At 37.2% G+C, this 19,298-nt stretch overlaps 1 protein-coding gene across 1 annotated transcript in view; it reads left to right on the top strand.

The window, feature by feature from the left end:
• The first annotated feature begins 789 nt into the window (after window positions 1-789).
• SPRED1 (sprouty related EVH1 domain containing 1) overlaps window positions 790-19,298 on the top strand; it is a 117,379-nt gene continuing 98,870 nt past the window's right edge. The window contains exon 1 of the mRNA XM_059915588.1: window positions 790-1,968. Coding sequence (XP_059771571.1) covers window positions 1,937-1,968 — 32 coding nt within the window. The 5' untranslated portion in view covers window positions 790-1,936. The remainder of the gene's footprint in view (window positions 1,969-19,298) is intronic.

Genomic DNA, 19,298 nt, shown 5'->3' with positions numbered 1-19,298 from the left:
CTGCCTATTGAATAATCGTCCCGCCTCCGTTTAGAGCAGTTCGTGCGTGCCACAGAGGCATCTTCTGCGCTATAGTTATGCAACCTCACTCGCAGCGGGAGTTATTTCCTGTGCTTCTGGCTGCGCCAGATTCATGTAACACGCCTACCCAGGGCTCAATGGAAGTCGTTCTCCATTAACAACCAGTCTAGCTTTCAGAGATGAATGCCCCGCACAGCATACCCCTTGCGCGGTAAGAATCCAAGGTATTAAAACTCTTTCTCGCTCTCCAACACACACACACACACACACAAACACACACACACACGCACTCTCTCTCTCTCTCTGTGTGCACGCAGCTAGGAGACTGCAGCAGTGCAACCAGAGGGACAGCAGGCGGAGCTCTCTTTGTACAGTCCCTCTCTCCAACCCCCACCAACTGAAGATGAACTCATGCCAGTTCCATTCTTTGCAAGGAAAACACACACACACACACACACAAACCCAGAACAGAGCAGCCTCCAGTTTCCTCCTGGAGCACACTGTCATTCTAGCCTCTCCGTTCAAACAACCCGGATATTCCAAAGCGAGTAACGGGGAGCATCGCGCCGCAACAATGCAACCTTCCGAGCTGCTCCCCGTGCAGCTCCCACCCCCGCCCCCTTTCGCGGCGTGCCAAGAGTTTGGAGCGCGCGCACGCACATGAGCGCGGTGCCTGCGTATCCCTCCGCCTCCCTCCTCCTCTCGCCGCTCGGAGGCTCGACAACGATTTGGGAAATGAAGGGAGGAGGGAACTACTTTCCTGAAACTTGCTATGCTGCACACGACTTCGAGTTGCAGTGATTCGCCCGGAGGCCGAAGCTTTTAGTCCTCCTACCCACACGCCCTCTCAGTCCGGGCACCCCGCTCGGCAAGCCCAGCCCGTACCCGCTCCGGCCCTCCGGGAAGCCGGCGTCCCGGAGAAATCACCAGGGACTACTTCGCCTCCTTCTCCCGCGGGCGCCCCCCGGTTCGGGCAGCGGCGGCGGCGGCGGAAGGAGCGGGCGGCTTGAGCGCTTCCGCCGCCCCCCTAGCGGCTCCCCTCTGGCGAGCGTGAGGAGCTGGCCCGCCGAGCTGCTGGTGGGCACTGGCTGGTGGGGGGCTCGCGGCCGCTGTCCTCGCTCTCCCGCCTCTTCTCGGGACCCTGCACCTCGGGCGCGCCGCTCTTCTCCGGCCCGGGTGCGGACGATTGGTTCGCTCGCCCCTGCCTCACACGCGCCCCGCCGCCCCCTCCTCCCCCCTCTGGAGTCGTTCGGGCCGGAGCGTGTCTGGAGGAATCCGCCGCCGTGAGGCCCCTCGCCCGCTTCTGCTAGTCCCGAAGGACCGGCCCGGTCGCCGCCGGGGGCTGAGCGGGCAGCCGGCGGCGAGGCGGGAGATGGTGGGGTGGGCTCCGGCAGGACCGCGCCGCCGCCGCCCGGAGCCTGGGCTCGGCACCCCCCCGCCGGCCCCCACCGAGCGGAGCCCTGCTTCCTCCTCGCCGCATCCCTGAGGGAAGCGCCGCCTCTGCTCCCGGGTTCTCCGCCCGCCCGCCCGCTCGCTCCTTCCTGGCCGGACCCCGCCGCGCTCCACCCCAGTGGCCGGAGGAGCCGCTCTCCAGTCTGCCTTCACAGCCCCCTTCCTTTTTTCCTTTGCTCCCAATTCTCCCCGGCCTCATCGGATCTCTTGGTTGGGCGCTGAGGCGGGGGAAGAGGCTGGGGTCGCCACGGCGGAGGTTGTCGCCGCCACCCCCCTGCGGGGGTGGCCGGGGTTCCCGGCTGGGGGGGCACCGTTCCGGGTGAGGCATCCACCATGGTGAGGCCCCTGAGCCGCTGCCCCCGCGCCCCCCCGGCCGCCGCTGCCTCCTGCCCCTCGGTGCCGCTGCTGCTCCTCCGCCTGCTGTTGCTCCTCCATCTCCAGATCGGATCACGGTGAGGGAAAGATGAGCGAGGAGACGGCGACTTCTGACAACGAGTAAGCACCTCACAGATCTACATTACTTCCCCCCCACCCCCCATTCTTCCTCGGCACCTCCCCAGACCCCCTCGGAGACTTGGGTGCTTGCAATCCTGGAGAGTTGAGTGCATTCTGTTCTGGAGAAAACATTTGATTTTCTTAGCCATTTTATTTAATGGCAGCAACCCCCGACCCCCACCCCCACCCCCACCCCCACCCCCACCCCCAGTATTTAGTTGCTTGCTTCTGGGAGAAGGTATTGAATGTTGGGCTGGAGTTGGGCTGGAATGGCAATTGTACGTCCATGAGATGGAATAATGTAGATGGATGGAGACGGGGTAGAAATTACCCCAGTGCCTGGAAGACCTCTGACCTGTCCTTTTTCACTTTAGCACACCAGTCAACATACCTTGAATATCCGTCCAGACTCCTTTATAGCTATTTCGCTTGGAAACTAATGTGTGGGAGCACCTCCTGCAGCAAACTGCTCTTGAATCTTAATTCGATGAGTCAGTGACTCTTAAATACCGATTAAGCCTCCCCCCTCCCCCCCCCGCCCTTTTTAAACTTATGACCTGTAAGATTCTTGTAAAAAATAGGGCGAGGGAAACATTTTTATAATTTAATAGCATTAAGGACACCTGGAGTGTGGGAGATGTTGAACTATTCTATTTTGCCTTTGCGAATACTGGATTTGTCTTTATCAGGAGCATAAAAGAATTTTGTAGGCTAATTTTTATCTTTCAGCTATATTGAAACACACCGTTTACGTTGATTTAACACTGTTTACATTGCTGAACATGTTGATGACTTCATTCATTAACTTGTAGAGCGTCCCGGCTTAAGTTTTTGTTTATTTGGGCTGTCCTTATGTTTTCCAAACGAAATACTTTGGCTTTTAAATATTTTGCTTTAACATAACAGCTGACTGGAGGAATAATGATGCGGCAACAGTTTCCTATTGAGACGGGGTTTAATTCCATGCGAATATTTGTGTCCGTTTTCTTGTAATTAAATTCAAGTTTTATCTTCGGAGGGTTGGAAATAGTTAAGTGAGTTAGGACTAGTCCTAGGACGCATTCCTTTAAGTAAAGTGCATTCCTCGAATCAGACCTTTCTGAGAAAACTTTAAAGTCCAAGGCCTAGGCTTGTTTAACATAAAATAGCTTGAGAAATGCCAAGCAGCGTCCCCCCACCCCTCAACACACTCTTCTGATGAGCGGGGGTGGGAGAAGGTGGATTGCTGCAGTGTCAGTGCGGTCTAGAAGCAGAAGTGGCCGCCATGTTCTCTCTCTTTTTGTGAATCGCCCTCATTTGCATAGCACACTCTTCATTCATAAAAAAATAATTAAACATCCATCACCTTGGACATCTTGAAAGGATTTCCCAAGAAGAAAATTCGAAGCTCAATTGTCTGTCTTCATGTAGATTTTTGAGTTCAGAAAGTAAGGAGAATTCGAAGTTATAGGTTAAATTCAAAAACAGACGCCCACACAAACAACTACCCCTGTTCTCAGAATGTTGACACAGTTATGTGGGAAATATCAGTTCGGGGAGGTGCTGGGATCACGTGATCGCCTCCATTCATAAAATACCTGGCTGTCCATTCACAGTGCAGTACACTGTCTCACTGCCTTCCGCAGATTAGACCTACTTTGAGAGAGATCAAGAAGTATCTCAGCGCTTAGTTAGGAGAAAAACTGCTAAAAATCCGAACAGAATGACGATAATTTTTGCTGCTGTCTTCTTTTAAGAAAGTAGCCTGGATTAAAATGTCAAGTTCTATTTTGGAGATGGGAGAAGACTAATTAACTATATTTAAAGTAAAATATTGAATACCTCCTTTTTGGGTGCAGCTAATTAGAAACGCTAATATGGGAATGTGAATTGACACACCTGTGAAATACAGTTTTTAAGTGAGCTCTTTTTCAAATATTTGTCATGGACAAATTGAGAATACAGGTTTTTTGGTGTAGTGATTATCAGTGGATGATGCCACTTTTACACTAAAAATGAATAAATATTCCTGGTGGTTTAATTCCAAAGATTTGATATTTGAAACACCTAAGGGCAGTATTTACTGGTAGGATTGCCTTTTAAATGTATTTAGTATGGGACAATTTGGAAATTATCTCACTCACCCAGACTTTTAGAATTCTATTTTCACAAATTTATCCTGGTTTATTCGTAAATTTTTCCCTACTACGGGCTTTGTTATGTTAATGTTGGTAGGACAAGAATAATGTTTTAACATATAATTTTTTGCCATGAGATGTTAACTCTTCATGGGGACAAACTCTTGGAGGTGTTACTTTAAATTTTTTTTATTTTAGAAAGTGATGTGTTCATCCGATAATCAGTTTTATTATAGCCCGCATTGTTTGTGTAATAGCTAAACCACAAAGAGTGAACTTCTTAGGAATGTAGACTTTATTCCGATAACTTACATATTTCATCTTTCATATATATAGTAATGTTTTGAAATGGCAATTTATTATATACAATCATACATATTATGAAGAAACAAGAGATATATTATTGTAGATGCCCTTAAAGCCTTAGCATAGTTTAAAACTGCCCTGTAATATGGATTTTATTTGGGCCTTATGTTTATTTTTTCCTTTTGCTTTACTCTCTTTTTTTAAATCCACAATCAATAGGTATTTACTTAAAGTAGAGACTGTTCTTAACACTCGAATGTTTTTCCACCTGATTTCGACCTTTAAAAAGAGTGAAAATCACCAATATCTTGGCAAACTGTTAACCTTTTCTAGATAGCCATTGTGGTAAAATCTAGTAAGGCCTTTAGAGGCCTCATTTTGAAATCCTCTAGTACATGCTTATTTGAAATTAGAGTTCTGTGTGGAGAGAGAAATAGTTCTCAGAGGTTGACTGTGGGTATATAATTAATCAAGAATTACTGAAGGATCATATTATAAGTCTATAACACTTTGTCTTAGCAGTGCCAAACTTGGGGAAGGGTTGGTGAAAGTCTGCTTTTCTTCTCTAACCTTCAGTAGGAACTGGAACTGCATTAAAAGTGCCATTAAAAAAAAAAAAAAAAAACCCCTCCATGCAAGAGTAATAGTTCATTTCAAATAATGTACAAAATGGTCTTTAAAGTGAGTAATAATTTATTTATTAAACAAATATTTATTTATTTAATAAGTCTTAACATTTGATATATAATCAAACTTTACCTTTTCTGTGATGTTGATGATGAATCATATTCATTTATTGGATTTTTACTATGTGCCAAGAATAAAAATATGTGATAAATGCTTTACACATGTATTATGTAATTTATGTATATACATGTAGCTTCAACAGAGTAGAATTGCATAGTAGGTACTATCATACCTTAATATATTGTGAACATTTTCCTGTGTCATTAAATATTTCCTAAAACATAATTTTTAACACCTACATTATATTCACTGTATAACATATATTAGTTTTAATCAGTCTACTATATCTCTTATTTCTGAACAATGCTGCATTTGATCCTGAGTTCTGTCTTCATCCAAATTTATTACTTTTTCCTTGAAATAATCTAGGAGTGGAGTAAAAGATGCAAATTTTAAGTTGTTTTATTTTTTCTGCTAAGTTGCCCTCTAGAAAAGAAGCAGTGTCTGAGAGTGCTTATGCCTTGAAATGTCTGTCCAGTTCTCTTTGAAAAAAATTTTACCAATTTTGAAGGTGGAAGTGAGATCATGTTCCTACTTTTAAAATGTGATGGATAATAAAATTGATTTTTCAAAAAACTTGTTAGGTTGTTTTGGGGCAGTTGGACTGTTTTTAAATATAAGCAGAATTAAAATGATCATACAAAAAAAAATGATCATACAAAAGGCATCTGCAGATAACTTATTTAACTCTTACCAACTTTTATGCAGTATGGTATAATATAAAGAACATTGGACTTGGAATTGGGAGATGCATTTCTGTCCTCAGTGTCACTAATTTATTCTATGATTCTGGGCAAGTGACAGCCTTTGTGGCCCTTAGTTTGCTCACTTGTAAATCAAGGAATTTGAACTAAGCATCATTATGGGCCCTTGTGCTAAATTACCCTAAAGTAATACAGCGATAGACACAGTGCAAGTCACTAGACTTGTAACATACATATTTGTTAATTGGTCAATTTTATTAGATTGTTGATTTTGACATATTTAAGCAAATGAAAGACTTCCAGTAGAGATCTTGTAGTATTATGAAGTAGAAGCATGAATTTTGAAGAAACAAGATAAATTTGGAAACAGTTGGTGCATTCATAATCTTTTAAGACTTTCTCATTTTGAGCTTAATTTAATAGCCATGTGTCTTTGATAATATATATACATCACAGATGGAGAACTTTGTAGTGCTCTTTTTTTTTTTTTCTTTTAAATAAATATGGTCTCTGGATAAATAAGTGAACAACAGGCTATTGGGCTTAAACATCAACTTGAGTAGTTCTAAGAAGAATATATTAAGATACCAGCCCTCATGCTTTACTTACTGGCCTAGAAGTGTCAAAAGTAAATCTTCTCATTTGGTTATTCATACAAATCATGTTAATCTAATACTAAAGGATAATTTCACATTTATTCAGTGTAACAAATTAACTCAGACAATGAATTTTTTCATTCTTTAACATTTAAGTTTAATTCGCTGTTTATCTCAAGTTGTATGTCATAGCTGCATCTCATTTTAGAGTCCAGTACTAAAGTTATTACAAATCCCCAAGATGTTGTTTTTGTGGCACTCAGAATGGTTTGAAATGGAAAACAAACAAACCAACCTATTGGTGTATTTTTGTTTAAACATAGTTCATTATTTTTGCTAAAACATAATTCATTAGTAATGGATCTCAGACTGAGGTGTTAAATTGATTTAGACACAGAGTCTTAGAATTCAGAGTGTTTTTACTAATCTCTAACTGAAACTTGTTTACTTTCATAATTGAAGAAAATACCAGCAAAGCATAGCAGCATCAGAGGTCCTTGTGACGGCAACTGTATTAGTTTCCTAGGGCTGCCGCAACAAAGTACCACATGTGTGTCATGCCCATCTTCTCATAAGGACACTACTGGATTGAGCACACTCAACTCCAGTATGACCTTCTCTTAACTAATTACATCTGCAGTGACCCTCTTTCCAAATAAGGTCACATTCTGTGGTACTGGGGGTTAGGACCCAACATCTTTTTTGGAGAGATTCAATTCAACCCGTAATACCAATAGAAATCAGATTTTTTTTTTTTCTTACAGTACAATTGCTGTTCAGTTGTTACAGATATCTTGAAATAGCACTTACGGTCATCACTAGTTTGAAATTATTATAGTTATTAAGCCATTGCTAGAGCTTGTGTTTTAATATGTTAGTACAAAAACATTACTATATCAAAATTAATATTTTAGTATATGTGCTGCCAAAGCAAGCACCAAAATTAAAAATATTTTGATAATTATTTCAATATAATTGATTTCTTTTGTAATTTTATGTATTTTGTTTTAAGCCTTTAATATTCTGAGAAAGGGGGCCATTGGCTTCACCAGACTGCCGAAGAGGTCCATGGCACAAAAAGCTAAAGTCTCCTGCTATGACTGAGGTCTAAAGACTGAACCCAAAGATAGAGATTATAAAATAGGAAGATTAAGAAACATGAACGATAAGATGAACAAGTCCAAGTTACAGCTAACGGTTGCAAAAGAAGAGGTAATGGGAGAGAGGAAATATTGAGAGATACTGGCTGAGAATTTTCAAAAAGTAGCAAATTAAACCCAATTCAGTGAACTAAAAACAACAAAGCCTCACAGTAAAACCGAGTTTATCGTGAGATTGCAAGAATGTCAACATGAGAAAATCAATGTAGTTTATCACATTTGAAGATTAAGGAAGAGAAATTATAAAATCTTAAATGCCAGATTGTCATTCAGTCTCTGCTTATAATATGGAAGTGAATGTCCATAATTTATAGATTTGTAATTGTTCATAAATATGGATTTATATTATTTTTCTGCTTCCTAGAAGATTTAGACTTTTAATTTTTCTGATTTAAAATGAGAGTGTTGGATTTGATCAACTTTTAGTGTTGCTTTTAGTTCAAGAATCCGAAGTGATTTTCTTTTTACTTCTGAAATCCACATTTAATCATTCATGTAGCTCATAAATACAGGATTGACTACATAAATTACTTTGTATCTGAAATTTTAAAATTACCTTGGAAGGCATTTTCTTTCTATATTTAGAGTATGAAGAATAAGCTTTGGTAAATTTAAGAGTAATTGGAAATTAAATTTTAATCTAATATCAGTTTTATTATTTTATTTCTAAATGTTATCTGTAAAACAGGGAGTATAGTTTAGATAAAGGCCATTATGACTTGGAATGCAGAATGTAATTGTTCTTCTGGTAGTATATAATGGTACTGTTTCTTATGATTAGACACATTTTGTTTGTCTATTCCCTTGGTTAGAGATTACTTTCACAAATACACCGTATTTGTTAATGTGTTGGTATTCAGTAGTTGCATTACTGAAATTTAGATGGAATTTAGTGAAATGTGACTTTGATGCCACTTTTTCAAAGTTATTGTAACTTTTACCACATCAGAATGTTAATGATTAACTTTGGCATAAAATCACCAAACATTTTTTACTGTTCTGTTGTGAATTACATTGATATTCTGAGATTGGGATTAGGGATCAATTCTGGGTTTGCCCCCTTAGTAATATGTAAAAACATTTCAGAATTTTAGTTGCTGAATTATATATATGGATTTCTTAGTTTTTCTGGATTTTCTTCAAGAATTTCAGTTCAGTGACATTTGAGTGCCTACTGGGCACTTGACTTTTATTTAGCCCCGGAGATACAAAGGTAGGTAAAACCTGATAACTGCTTTCACTATCCAGCAAGGGAACTAGATCCCTCTGAAATGTGGTGAGTGCTCTGCGTATGAAGTTCTTCAAGACTTAAGAAGAAAGTAATTCTACCTTTGGTGGATGACAGAGTGGGAGTTGTGTGAAGGAAGCCTTCAGAAAAGAGATGGCATTTAGGAGTCAGCCAGAGAAGAGGGCAATGGAAAGAGGAAGGGCATTCCAAGAAGATGGAAAAAAAACCCCAAACAAGCATAAAAGTTATTTCAGTGGTCTAAACCAAACCTGCAGTATCTCCCAAGTATGCCTGTAGTTGAAGTGGAAAATTGACCAAGGAGAGTATTAAATAGTAATAGAAAAATGAATAGGGAGAATCAGGAGTGTTTTTAAGGGAGAGTGAGAAGAGACAACAAAAGAAAAGTCTTGAGAGGTAGGAGAGAAAGTATGGAAGACAAAATGGGAAGTGATGAAGTGGAGACAGCAAAAAGTAAGATTACATAAATTTAGGGGGAAGTGTTAATAGTTGAGATTATTTGTTGGATGAGATGGTGTCAGTAATGGAGAGGAAGAGAAAAAAAGATTTAAGGAAAGGTGGGTAATTGGAAGAGCAAGGTCCAGGAAAGAGGAGTCTTGCAAACTGTTTTACTGCTTGTGTCAGATACTGTCCTAGATTTAATCCTTCTAATGACCATGTGAGCTAAGTGTTATCCATAGTTTACAGATGAGATAACTGAGACTTAAGAGAGGTTTAGTAACTTGCCCACAGCCACGAAAGGGAGTGTTAGAACTGAGATTCAAATTGCACTGTATTTATACTACACTATATCTCATATATTTAATGGCCAGACTAGATTTTGAAGAAAATAAGTTTGAAGTGATAGGTAGACAAGTAGAAGTGACAGCTGTTTTGAGGGACTACAGGTTTTGGTAAAGTTAAAGAGCATGTAGAGTGGAAGTGGGGAAAATCGAAAGATAGATTTTGATCAAAGAACACAGACTCCAGAGTGATAACATATGAGGGAAGATTAAAGTAGAAAAAGGTTGTTAGAAGTAGAGGAACCAGGATCTGTTAGGATATTTAAAAAGGTCACCACTGTGGCTGTTCAAGTTGCTGGGTTGGTATCAGAAGTTGAGGCAGAGAGGAATCCTGAGCCAGCACCAGTGTATCTTATAAGTGTGTAGGATGAGCTGCTTAGAGTGGGAGTATGAATATTGACATCTGCCACTGCAATTTAAAGAGACAGGAGTAAGCGTTTTGGGATTGGAAATTGAAAAGGATTATGCCAAGGGGAGGAGGATAAGAAAAGGGAAGGGCTTAGCCTGGAGGAGTTGAGAGTATTGGAAATGAATAGGATCTCATGTAATAATGGTCCTACCAAGAATGAGGGGTGTTGGGAATTAGGAAATAGAGAGGAAGACGAAATATGAATAAATTATCCAGATTTGGATTTTATTAAGAACTTTGTTTTCTGAGAGGCTGATCAAGATGTTGACTGATTTTGTAGGGCTTTATCCAAATAAATTATATTGTCTTTGACAGAATGTTTTGTATTTTTTGTGTACTCCATTCCTAATGTGGTTAGAAAGGCCTTTTCAAAACAAAATTCACTAATTAAATTTCTACAATTAACATGGTGTTCATAATTAACATGATCCTGTGGTTACTACTGACTGTCCCATTAAGACTTTGGCAAATCATGTAACCTGTCTTTGTGCTTGATTCTCCATCTGTAAAACCAGGATAACATGGCCCTACTTCAGAGCCATGTTAAGATAACACGTAACCTCCCTTCCCCTCCCAATAACATTTTTTGATTAGAGATAAGAGAATATTAAAAAGAACTTTTAGTTCTTGAGAAGAAAGGTACTATGTTCATGAAATAATCAGTGCTCATTTTCATTTAGTCTGAAGGTAAGGTTACTTTTTAAAAAGGATTATTGATCTGCTGGAAAAATTGTATTTCAGTTTAAATGTTAAAAAGCTGCTTTTCAGAAAAACTTAAAATTTAAACATTCCAACAAGCAAAAAAATAATTTAAATCTATATTGTGAACATTTTAAAAGCAATTTTAATACCTGAGCACATTTGGGAAGTACATATGAGTAGATTTGATGTCTCTCCATCAATTTCAGGGAAAAGCTATCTTTCTCAGAGTCAAATGAAGGAGTTTTCAAATTATAATGGAGGGAAAAAAATCTACTTTCATGGGAGAAGGGGAGAGGAATTTTTTTTTCAGGTTATTAAAGATTTAGACATTTAATTTTTCGCAACTGTAATCAACTAGGATCCCTGTTAATAGGTGAGATAGGCTAGATCTGCTAGCTAGAAGTTCATTGCTTGTGGTTTAGTGCCGACTTTAATTTGGACAGCTAAAGGTCTGTAAGCTTATGTTTAGTTCATTTTATAGTCATCAACAGCTAAAGGAAAAATTTGTTTATATTTTGATTTAGCCTGATGTTTAGCATTATTATTCTGAAACTGTATCATTAATTCAAAAATAACAGCCTTAGATACATAATTACTGAAACTTGGTTTACGAATGAATTTTAAGTTATCTACAAATCAAGATTTTGAATGAATGTAAATCAGGAACTTAAAAATACGATGATGAAAAATGTATATGCTTTTTCTCTTGAGAATTATTTGATCTAAAAAACCAAACTTAATTAACTTAGTAAAGGTTAAGAAAATATAGCAAATAACTTTAATAAGTAGCATATCAAATTAAGATATTCTTCAACTCTGCGTTATGATTTTTTCAAAAAGGAAGGGGAGAGACAGGAGATGAATGAATAAGACAAGGTGGCCTCTCTAATCATCTTAGTTTTCTTTAGCAGTTTTTCATCTTGATACTTCTGGAGAGAGCCAGACTTAGCTTCTAAGCGAGCCAAAAGAAAAAGAATGTATCTGATGTTATATAGACCCTATTATTGTTGAGTCTGCAACTGTGTGATGTGTACTAGGCCCCAGCATACATCAAATAAGTCGTTTGATTATGGCTAACTTCTAGTCTTCCCATTTTCGCATTTACGCCTTTTCAGACAGATTTAGCTAGGTACTTAGGAGGAGGAAAACTGAGCTGAATCCTTTTAACTGACTCCTATTGTCTGAATGTTTGTTTCCCCACCAAACTCATATGTTGAAATCCTAACCTCCAAAGACAATGGTATAATGAGGTGGGGCCTTTAGGAGGTGCTTAAATCATGAGGATGGAGGTTCCACAGAGATCCCTAGCCCCTTGCACCATGTGAAAAGTCCCTAGCTATGAACCAGGAAGAAGGCCCGTACCCAGCCATGCTGGCATCTCGATCTTGAACTTGTCAGCCTCCAGAACTGTTAAAAATAAATTTCTGTTGTTTATTCGCTACCCAGTCTGTCGTATTTTGTTATTGCAACCTGAATGAACTAAGATGCTGACTTTTCTTTGTTTTGGGGAGGACAAGGAGCAATAATTACATCAAAGAAAGAACAAAATCAATTAAAAACCCAACATAGTTTTCAGTTGCTTCTGGTTCCATACAAATATATTTTACTTGTTTTAATAGTGTACATATGAATATTTATTATTTATTTTCACTGGATATACTTAAAGAATTTCTATGCTTATACATAGTTTTTTAGTAATCATTATTTTAATGCCTATAATAGTTCATCAAGTTGTACCATAAGTTTACATAGCTGTTTTCTTCTTAGTGAACACTTCAGGTGTCCAGCTCTTATAAGTAACATTGTAATGGGCATCTTTTCTGCATATAATTGTTTTTTTTCTGTTCAATTAATTTCTTAGGATGAATTTACAGGAGTGAAATAATTATGTCAAAGAATATAAGTGGCTTTTTAAAAATTCTGGTTATGAAATGCTGCTTCCAAAAATTTGTATTTTTTCTGTTGTGGATTATTTATAAATGACATTCTCATATTTCTTAGATTCCATTTTTGTTCTTTAGTACCTTGCGGGTTTTTTTACATAGCTCCCAGTATGTAATTAAATGATAGCTAATATTTGAGTTATTACCAGCATTGTCTTAAAATCATTTGATAGATTTAGTCTTCATAACAACTATTTTAAATGTTATTACTATTATTACCACCATTTACAAAGATGAGGAAGCTGGGGCTTGGGGAAGTTGAATAGCTTGGCAAAGATTACATAGCTGGTGAAGACTCCAAAGCCTGTACCCTAAAACAGTAGCTTTTAAACTCTCGACTGTAATAGTAACAAATACTTTATACTGTTTGACACAGTGTACATACATACATACATGCATTCATACACACACACACAAAACCTTTTGTAAAACAACTTAGACTTACTGTGATGACACAGGCTGACTTCTGTATTCTATAGACTAGAATTATATATTACAGAATATTTTATCTATTCTGTGTAAGAAGTTAATGCTGGTAAAGACCCTTGTAGTTAAAAGTACCCAGTTCTGAACTACAGTGCATTATATGGGATATTGTCCTCTAAGGATGTATCTCCTTATTGGTACTAAAGATTTACATTTATGTTCAGCTTATTATTTCATGAAAGAAAGAGATAATATGAAAAGGTATAGGATTCTCAGGGGAGTGCATTTCAAGGTTGAGTTGTGAGGCATTGTAGGGGAATTCAGATTTGAATTGCTGTAACTAGATTATAGATAATAAGCCTTATGTCATTGCTTCTCAGATTTCTTTCACTGAAGTGCCCCGAATGTTAAGGGAGTGTATCCCAAAGCAGCCTGTAAAATTGTATAATTATTTTGAAATCTAGTAAACTATCACAAAGATATGTGAATATTGCATTTTAATCAATAATAGAGTTGTATTTTCAGTATGAAATGTTTTTAGTCATTTATATTAGGGAAAAAAAGAAGAACTCTTAACCATGCAGTCTTTACGTATTTATATCCTATGGCATTATATGTCTCTAACTTGTATGACACATTCCTGGGAGAATGTGTACTCTGGTGAGAGGCAGCATTGGGGGTACATTAGGGTGTTGCTCAAGGGTAAGTCATGATTGTGCACTGTAATTATAGCAGCTGCCATTTTCAAACAAAAAGTAGGAATGTATGAATCCAGCAAACATTAATAGAAACTTTTTGAAGTACAAAAACAATATAATCACATTGTAGGAAACTTGGAAGACAACTGGAAATTACCCATAGAAGAAATTTTCTTTTTTGCACTCTTATTAAAAGTTTTGTAAAGGCAAGAAATATATAGGAAGGATTTGAAATTTAAAATTTGTTGTTTCTCTGAAAACTTCACGTAGATCATACGATTTATATAGATAGTGAATTACCTGGGTCAGAAAGAATAGAATTATGCTAATTGGCACACTAAGAAATCTGCAAAGCTGTGTAGAAAAGAAAGAAAAACTCAGGTTCTAGTCTCAGTTTTGCCATTTACTTATGTGACTTAGAGCAAATCTTTTAGTGTCTGAGCATCTGTGCTAATGAAGACAGTAATCTTTTCTCATCCATAAATTACTTTTTGCCTGAAAATTGTATAAAAATGGATTTATGTATGTATGAGTTTTGATTTACTCACAAGGAAAGGTAGTGTTTTCTAGAGGACTGGGGGAAAAAAAGAGAGGTAAGGCAGAAGACAGAAAAAGAAAAGGTTCTAGCAAAACCTTAGGGAGAGGAGGAAAGCTGAGGAAAATGAACCTAAGCCTTAGAATTGAAATGTCTGGGCCTGTTTGGGGAACTAAAGGGGATTGTACACATAAGGAATATAGCTAAGTTAAAGATTATATAACCTCCATATTGAGAAGTAATGCAAAATATCTACATAGGTTACATAAGCTTTGCGAAATATCTACATAGTTAAAATCAAACTGTGTATTAAATGCACTGGAAAATGCCCTTTTAGAATATTGTTTTCAGTAAAACAAGTTCACAAGAATGTTGAGAACCTGAAGTGGGATGGGGGAGATCCTAAACGCTTTAAAGTGATCAGGGGATGGTAAATGAGAATTCGTTATACAAGACCCACTATTTTTGAAAGATAGTTACTGTTGATATTCTGTCCATTATTTGAGCATGCTTTCCTTATTTCTTAATGAAGGTAAGGTAATTATAAGAGTTTTCATAAGCTCATATATTAAAGCAGTGTTTGGTACACAATAAGCACTGTTTGCCAGTATGCCTTCAGATATGACTGCAGTCTCTTACCTTATTTTCTTTCTAAGTATTTAAGTCTTTTCCTCAGTTGCAGTAATAACCTTACCATCTTAGTTGGGGAGGGATTCCTGCCAGCTTTTGTACATCTCCAGCCTTTGAAATCATTATAAAGCAATTGTAGAAAATACATTTTTACCACTAGGTTTTAATTCACTGTCTCTCATTTCTTTCCAAATGTTTCTATTACTTTATTGAAATACTTTTTTTTTCTCTGCTGAAATTTTCCTTATTTCCATTTGCTACCATTTGGGCCTTATCGGAGTTCTTTGAGAATCTAAAGCAGTGTTTCCAATAGAAGTTTCTGTGGTGAAGGAAATGTTCTGTTTGTGCTATCCAGTATGATGCTCCTGTGTGGCTGTTTGGCTTATGAGTACTTGAAATGTGGCTTGAAGGACTGAGGAACTAAAATTTTAATTTAAATTGCCACATGCTAATGATTCCTTTATCAGATAGTGCAGATCCTGAGTGTTTCTAACCCTTCAGTCCCAGCAAATTTTTGAAACCAATGACATGGTCTCTATTCAATCTTAGCCAGTTTGTTGAAAATCTTTTAAATAGGGGGATAGCTAGAGGAAGTGCAGCATTTTCCAAAGTATGGAACTTGCCCCTGGTATGTAAGGTAATTTCAGTTGTTTCACAGATGGGGCATTAAATTGACAAGTTACTCCTTTCTCAATACTTTTTGCATCTTAATTAAAATTTATTTTTTATATGTTTGTTGTTTTTTAATAAGGAAGGAGTGATGTCAACCTCAGTCTCTGGTAGATAAGCCAATACTGTTTGGCTTTTACTATATTAAATTTTATGGTTACCATCTATTTATGGCTTGTGATAGTTTTTTTTTTTTTTTTAATTGGCTGTTGTGATTAAAACCTTTCCTTTTAGGAATAACAGTTTTTGGATAATATATATGGTACACATATAAAGCAAAAAAATAATGAAAGTCATGACTATCAAAACAAAATTGAGTTTGTGACATACTGATCTAGTGGAAGAATTGGATTGGTAGGGAATCAGGAGCCCTGCTGTGCCACTAGTTTGCTGAGCAGGTCTCTGTCTTTTTTAGGGATGGTTTCTGCTTTTAGGAGGTGGGAAAGAGGTTGGTTTAGAGTGAGAAGAGATTTTAAATCTTAAAATGTGTTTTATTCTGTAATAAATCATACCATTTTAGGTAGTAGCTAATGTGTGTTAAGCATTTTGCTGCGTGTCAAACATGAATTATGTCATTTGACCCTTCATTCCAAAGCAGGTTACAATTAACTCTCAATTCTTTTTTAAAAAACCTTTGGTGCACAGAATTAGACTAATCATTATCTTGGTTCATACTGTCATCATTGGTCTATATATGGACCTCTGTAGTCTACTATTTTTACTTTTTAATTGACCAATACCCACTCACAGTACAATCCAAGAATCAGGACAGTGATGATTATTAAAATCTACCTAATGTGCTTCTGTTATATTCCTTTTATCTCTTCTTAGAGCTTACTCTATCCTGAGTTGTGTATTTACCATTTATTTCCTATTAAAAAAAACTTTATCATATATATTTGAACTCTATAAAAGGAATATACATATGTAAGTATCAACTCCTGAACTTGATTTCTTTTTTACACTCAGTAATAGTAAGATGTGTCCATTCTTTTTGCTATAGTTTTTTGTTCATTTGCCCTGACGTGTAATATTCCATTGTGTGACATTACCACAATATAGACAATCTGTTGTCTAAGGATATTTGAGTTATTTTCAGTTATTTCCTATCATGAACATTACCACTGTGAACATTTTTGTAATATGCTTCTGATGCATATATGCTAAAGGTTCTCTTTAATATATATTTAGGAGTAAAATAGTTGGATTTAAGTTATGTTGTAAATTTTCAAGTTTATAAGGTAATGCCAAACTGTGTCCCCACATAGTTCCAATTTGTACTCCTACTGGCAATGTAAGAGAATGGGTATAAAAACTGCATTTTTATAGCAGATAATGATATTTGTTAAAATTTTTTGATTGCTTACTATGTGCCAGACACTGTTCTCAGTGCTTATATGAATTAATAAATTCTTAAAATCCAACAACCACTCTATTGGGTACTGTTACATGCATTTTATAGATGAGGAAATTGAGGCATGATGAGGTTAGTTAGTAAATGACTGTTAGGATTCAAACTTGGTTAGGTCGGGCTGCAGAGTCCAGCCTCTGAACTGTTGTGATATTTTACCTCTCCAAATGCATATCTGTGCATTCACCTTCTCTTTCCTTTTTCCCCTATCCCCATCAATTTCTTGGCCTTTATGTACTTGTGATAGTGAGTGTTGGTTATTTTGTCCTTATATTATTGTGTGTTAGCATTGTCCATTGTATAGTCTTCCTTTAAAAAGCGATTTCTTAGAAAACCTGAGTTTCCTAGAACAAGTAAGATGGCTCAGATGATATCTAGCATTTTTGGCTCTAGTATTTTGTAATTTGACATAATCTCCTATATATTTCATAATTTCAGGGTAATCTTATTCACATTTTCTCTTTAAATATTAAAATGTGAAACAGTTTAGTGTACTTTATTTCATTGTATAATTTTATTTAAAGTTAATTATTTATTTTTTAATAGAATCTTTTTAATCTATTAAGTAGTGAAAAAAAATTCTGGCATGGACATGAATGTATACTCATCTCCACATAGGCTTTTGTATGTACATCTCTTGAACTGAATGAATTTTTTTCCTTTAACATTTGTAGGTATTGTTCTTGAGGTAGTTTATTTATTAAGCCAATCATCTTTGTAATCTGCTAGATGCTTGGTAGATGTTTTGTTTTTTGTTTTACCTTTTAGGTACTGAGTTAAGATGAAGTGTTATTTTAAAATTCTAATTGTAGTGATAGATGAGAATTTATTTGCTTAACGTTGAATGACAAAATTCTAGACCCAATAATATACACCTAATTATCCATATATCTTGCCAAAGTAGGGTATTATCTAAACCTCAGATGTTAAAGTGTTTAGGTTCTGTAAAAATAGTATTTAGAACTGTTTCAGTAAAGAAAAGTCTGTTAATTCAAATCCGTTATGTGTGTGCTGCACATTTAGTGGTAGTTAAATGTTTTCGGTGCAGTGGGCCCTAAAGGATCAATCACACGTGTGTTGGAGTGGTAGGCTGATACAAGCAGCCAAACAGATGGAGATCAGGATGTTGCAGCATTTCTTATTAGTCAAATTTAGTCCTTCTTCTGGATTTTACATTGCTCTTAGGTTTGGCACAGTCATTAGTGCTGATGCTGAATGAAACAGCTACAATAAACGTTTATTGAGCCTTTCTTATATGCCAGAGAAAGGATTGGAAACTAACATTTTTGAGATTCCAGGTGTTAAGCCTGTAGGCTTTGGGGATGTAGATGAGTAAAATCTGGGTCTTTGCCTTCACAGAGTTCTCAGTCTGCTCTTAGAAATACATGATTGGTTCTTTGGTAATGAAGGACTTGATTCTCTGCTAGGGGAAAATACAGTTGTCCTAGAAGAGTGAGGAAAAACATTGAAAGTAAAAATTACTTCATTTTGAAGAGACATGTTTACATGTTATGTGTAACTTTGTGTATAGTTCAGTAGTCTTGTGATCTGACAAAGTAGCTATAGTCTTGTCTTTCAGTTCACTTTGAAGTAGGATAGATTGTGTAAGAAAGGCAAAAGATTTAGTGTCTTAACAACTTAGAGCTAAGGGTAGATGATTACTGTGAACTTAGTCTTTTTATAACTTCACACATTATGTATTATAAAGTTCTATATATTAATGTTTATTTATGGGATGTGAATGACTTTAGTGTTTCCTTTTTAAAAAATCATGTCTGACTAGCAAGAGCTTTGAAATGAGTAATTTGTAATTGTTTAGCCCAGTTGGGTCAGGCTTTAGTGTAAGAGCATGAGATATGTCGTTCAAAGACAGATAAATGGTTCAGACAGCCTAAATTTCTGATAGGAAGACTAAGGGGCATTTTAGGTGAAGTACACAGTTGTGGTTCCAAACTCCTCACATAACTTGTCATGAACCTACTGAACCTACTGTAATTTTTCTGTTTCCTCTTAATTATTTGTATTAAAAATTGGAGATTTTATGGGCAGAGATGTCAAGGTAGAAGCACTGAAGGGATTACATGAACATTGCCTCTTACCAGCCTACATAATCTTGAGAATTTTTTCACTATTATATACTAAAGAGCTGCTCAAAGATCTGTGGCAGTTATTGGTAAAACAAGTATAAGCTAGTCTTCCTCATATTGCTGTGTTTCTTCAGAAATTCATGTGTGTTTATATAATCTCAC

The sequence above is a fragment of the Balaenoptera ricei genome, chromosome 2, assembly GCF_028023285.1.
Source record: "Balaenoptera ricei isolate mBalRic1 chromosome 2, mBalRic1.hap2, whole genome shotgun sequence".
Classification (NCBI taxonomy): domain Eukaryota; kingdom Metazoa; phylum Chordata; class Mammalia; order Artiodactyla; family Balaenopteridae; genus Balaenoptera; species Balaenoptera ricei.
Note: the sequence above shows the minus strand (reverse complement) of the source record. Positions and strands in the feature narration are given on the sequence as shown.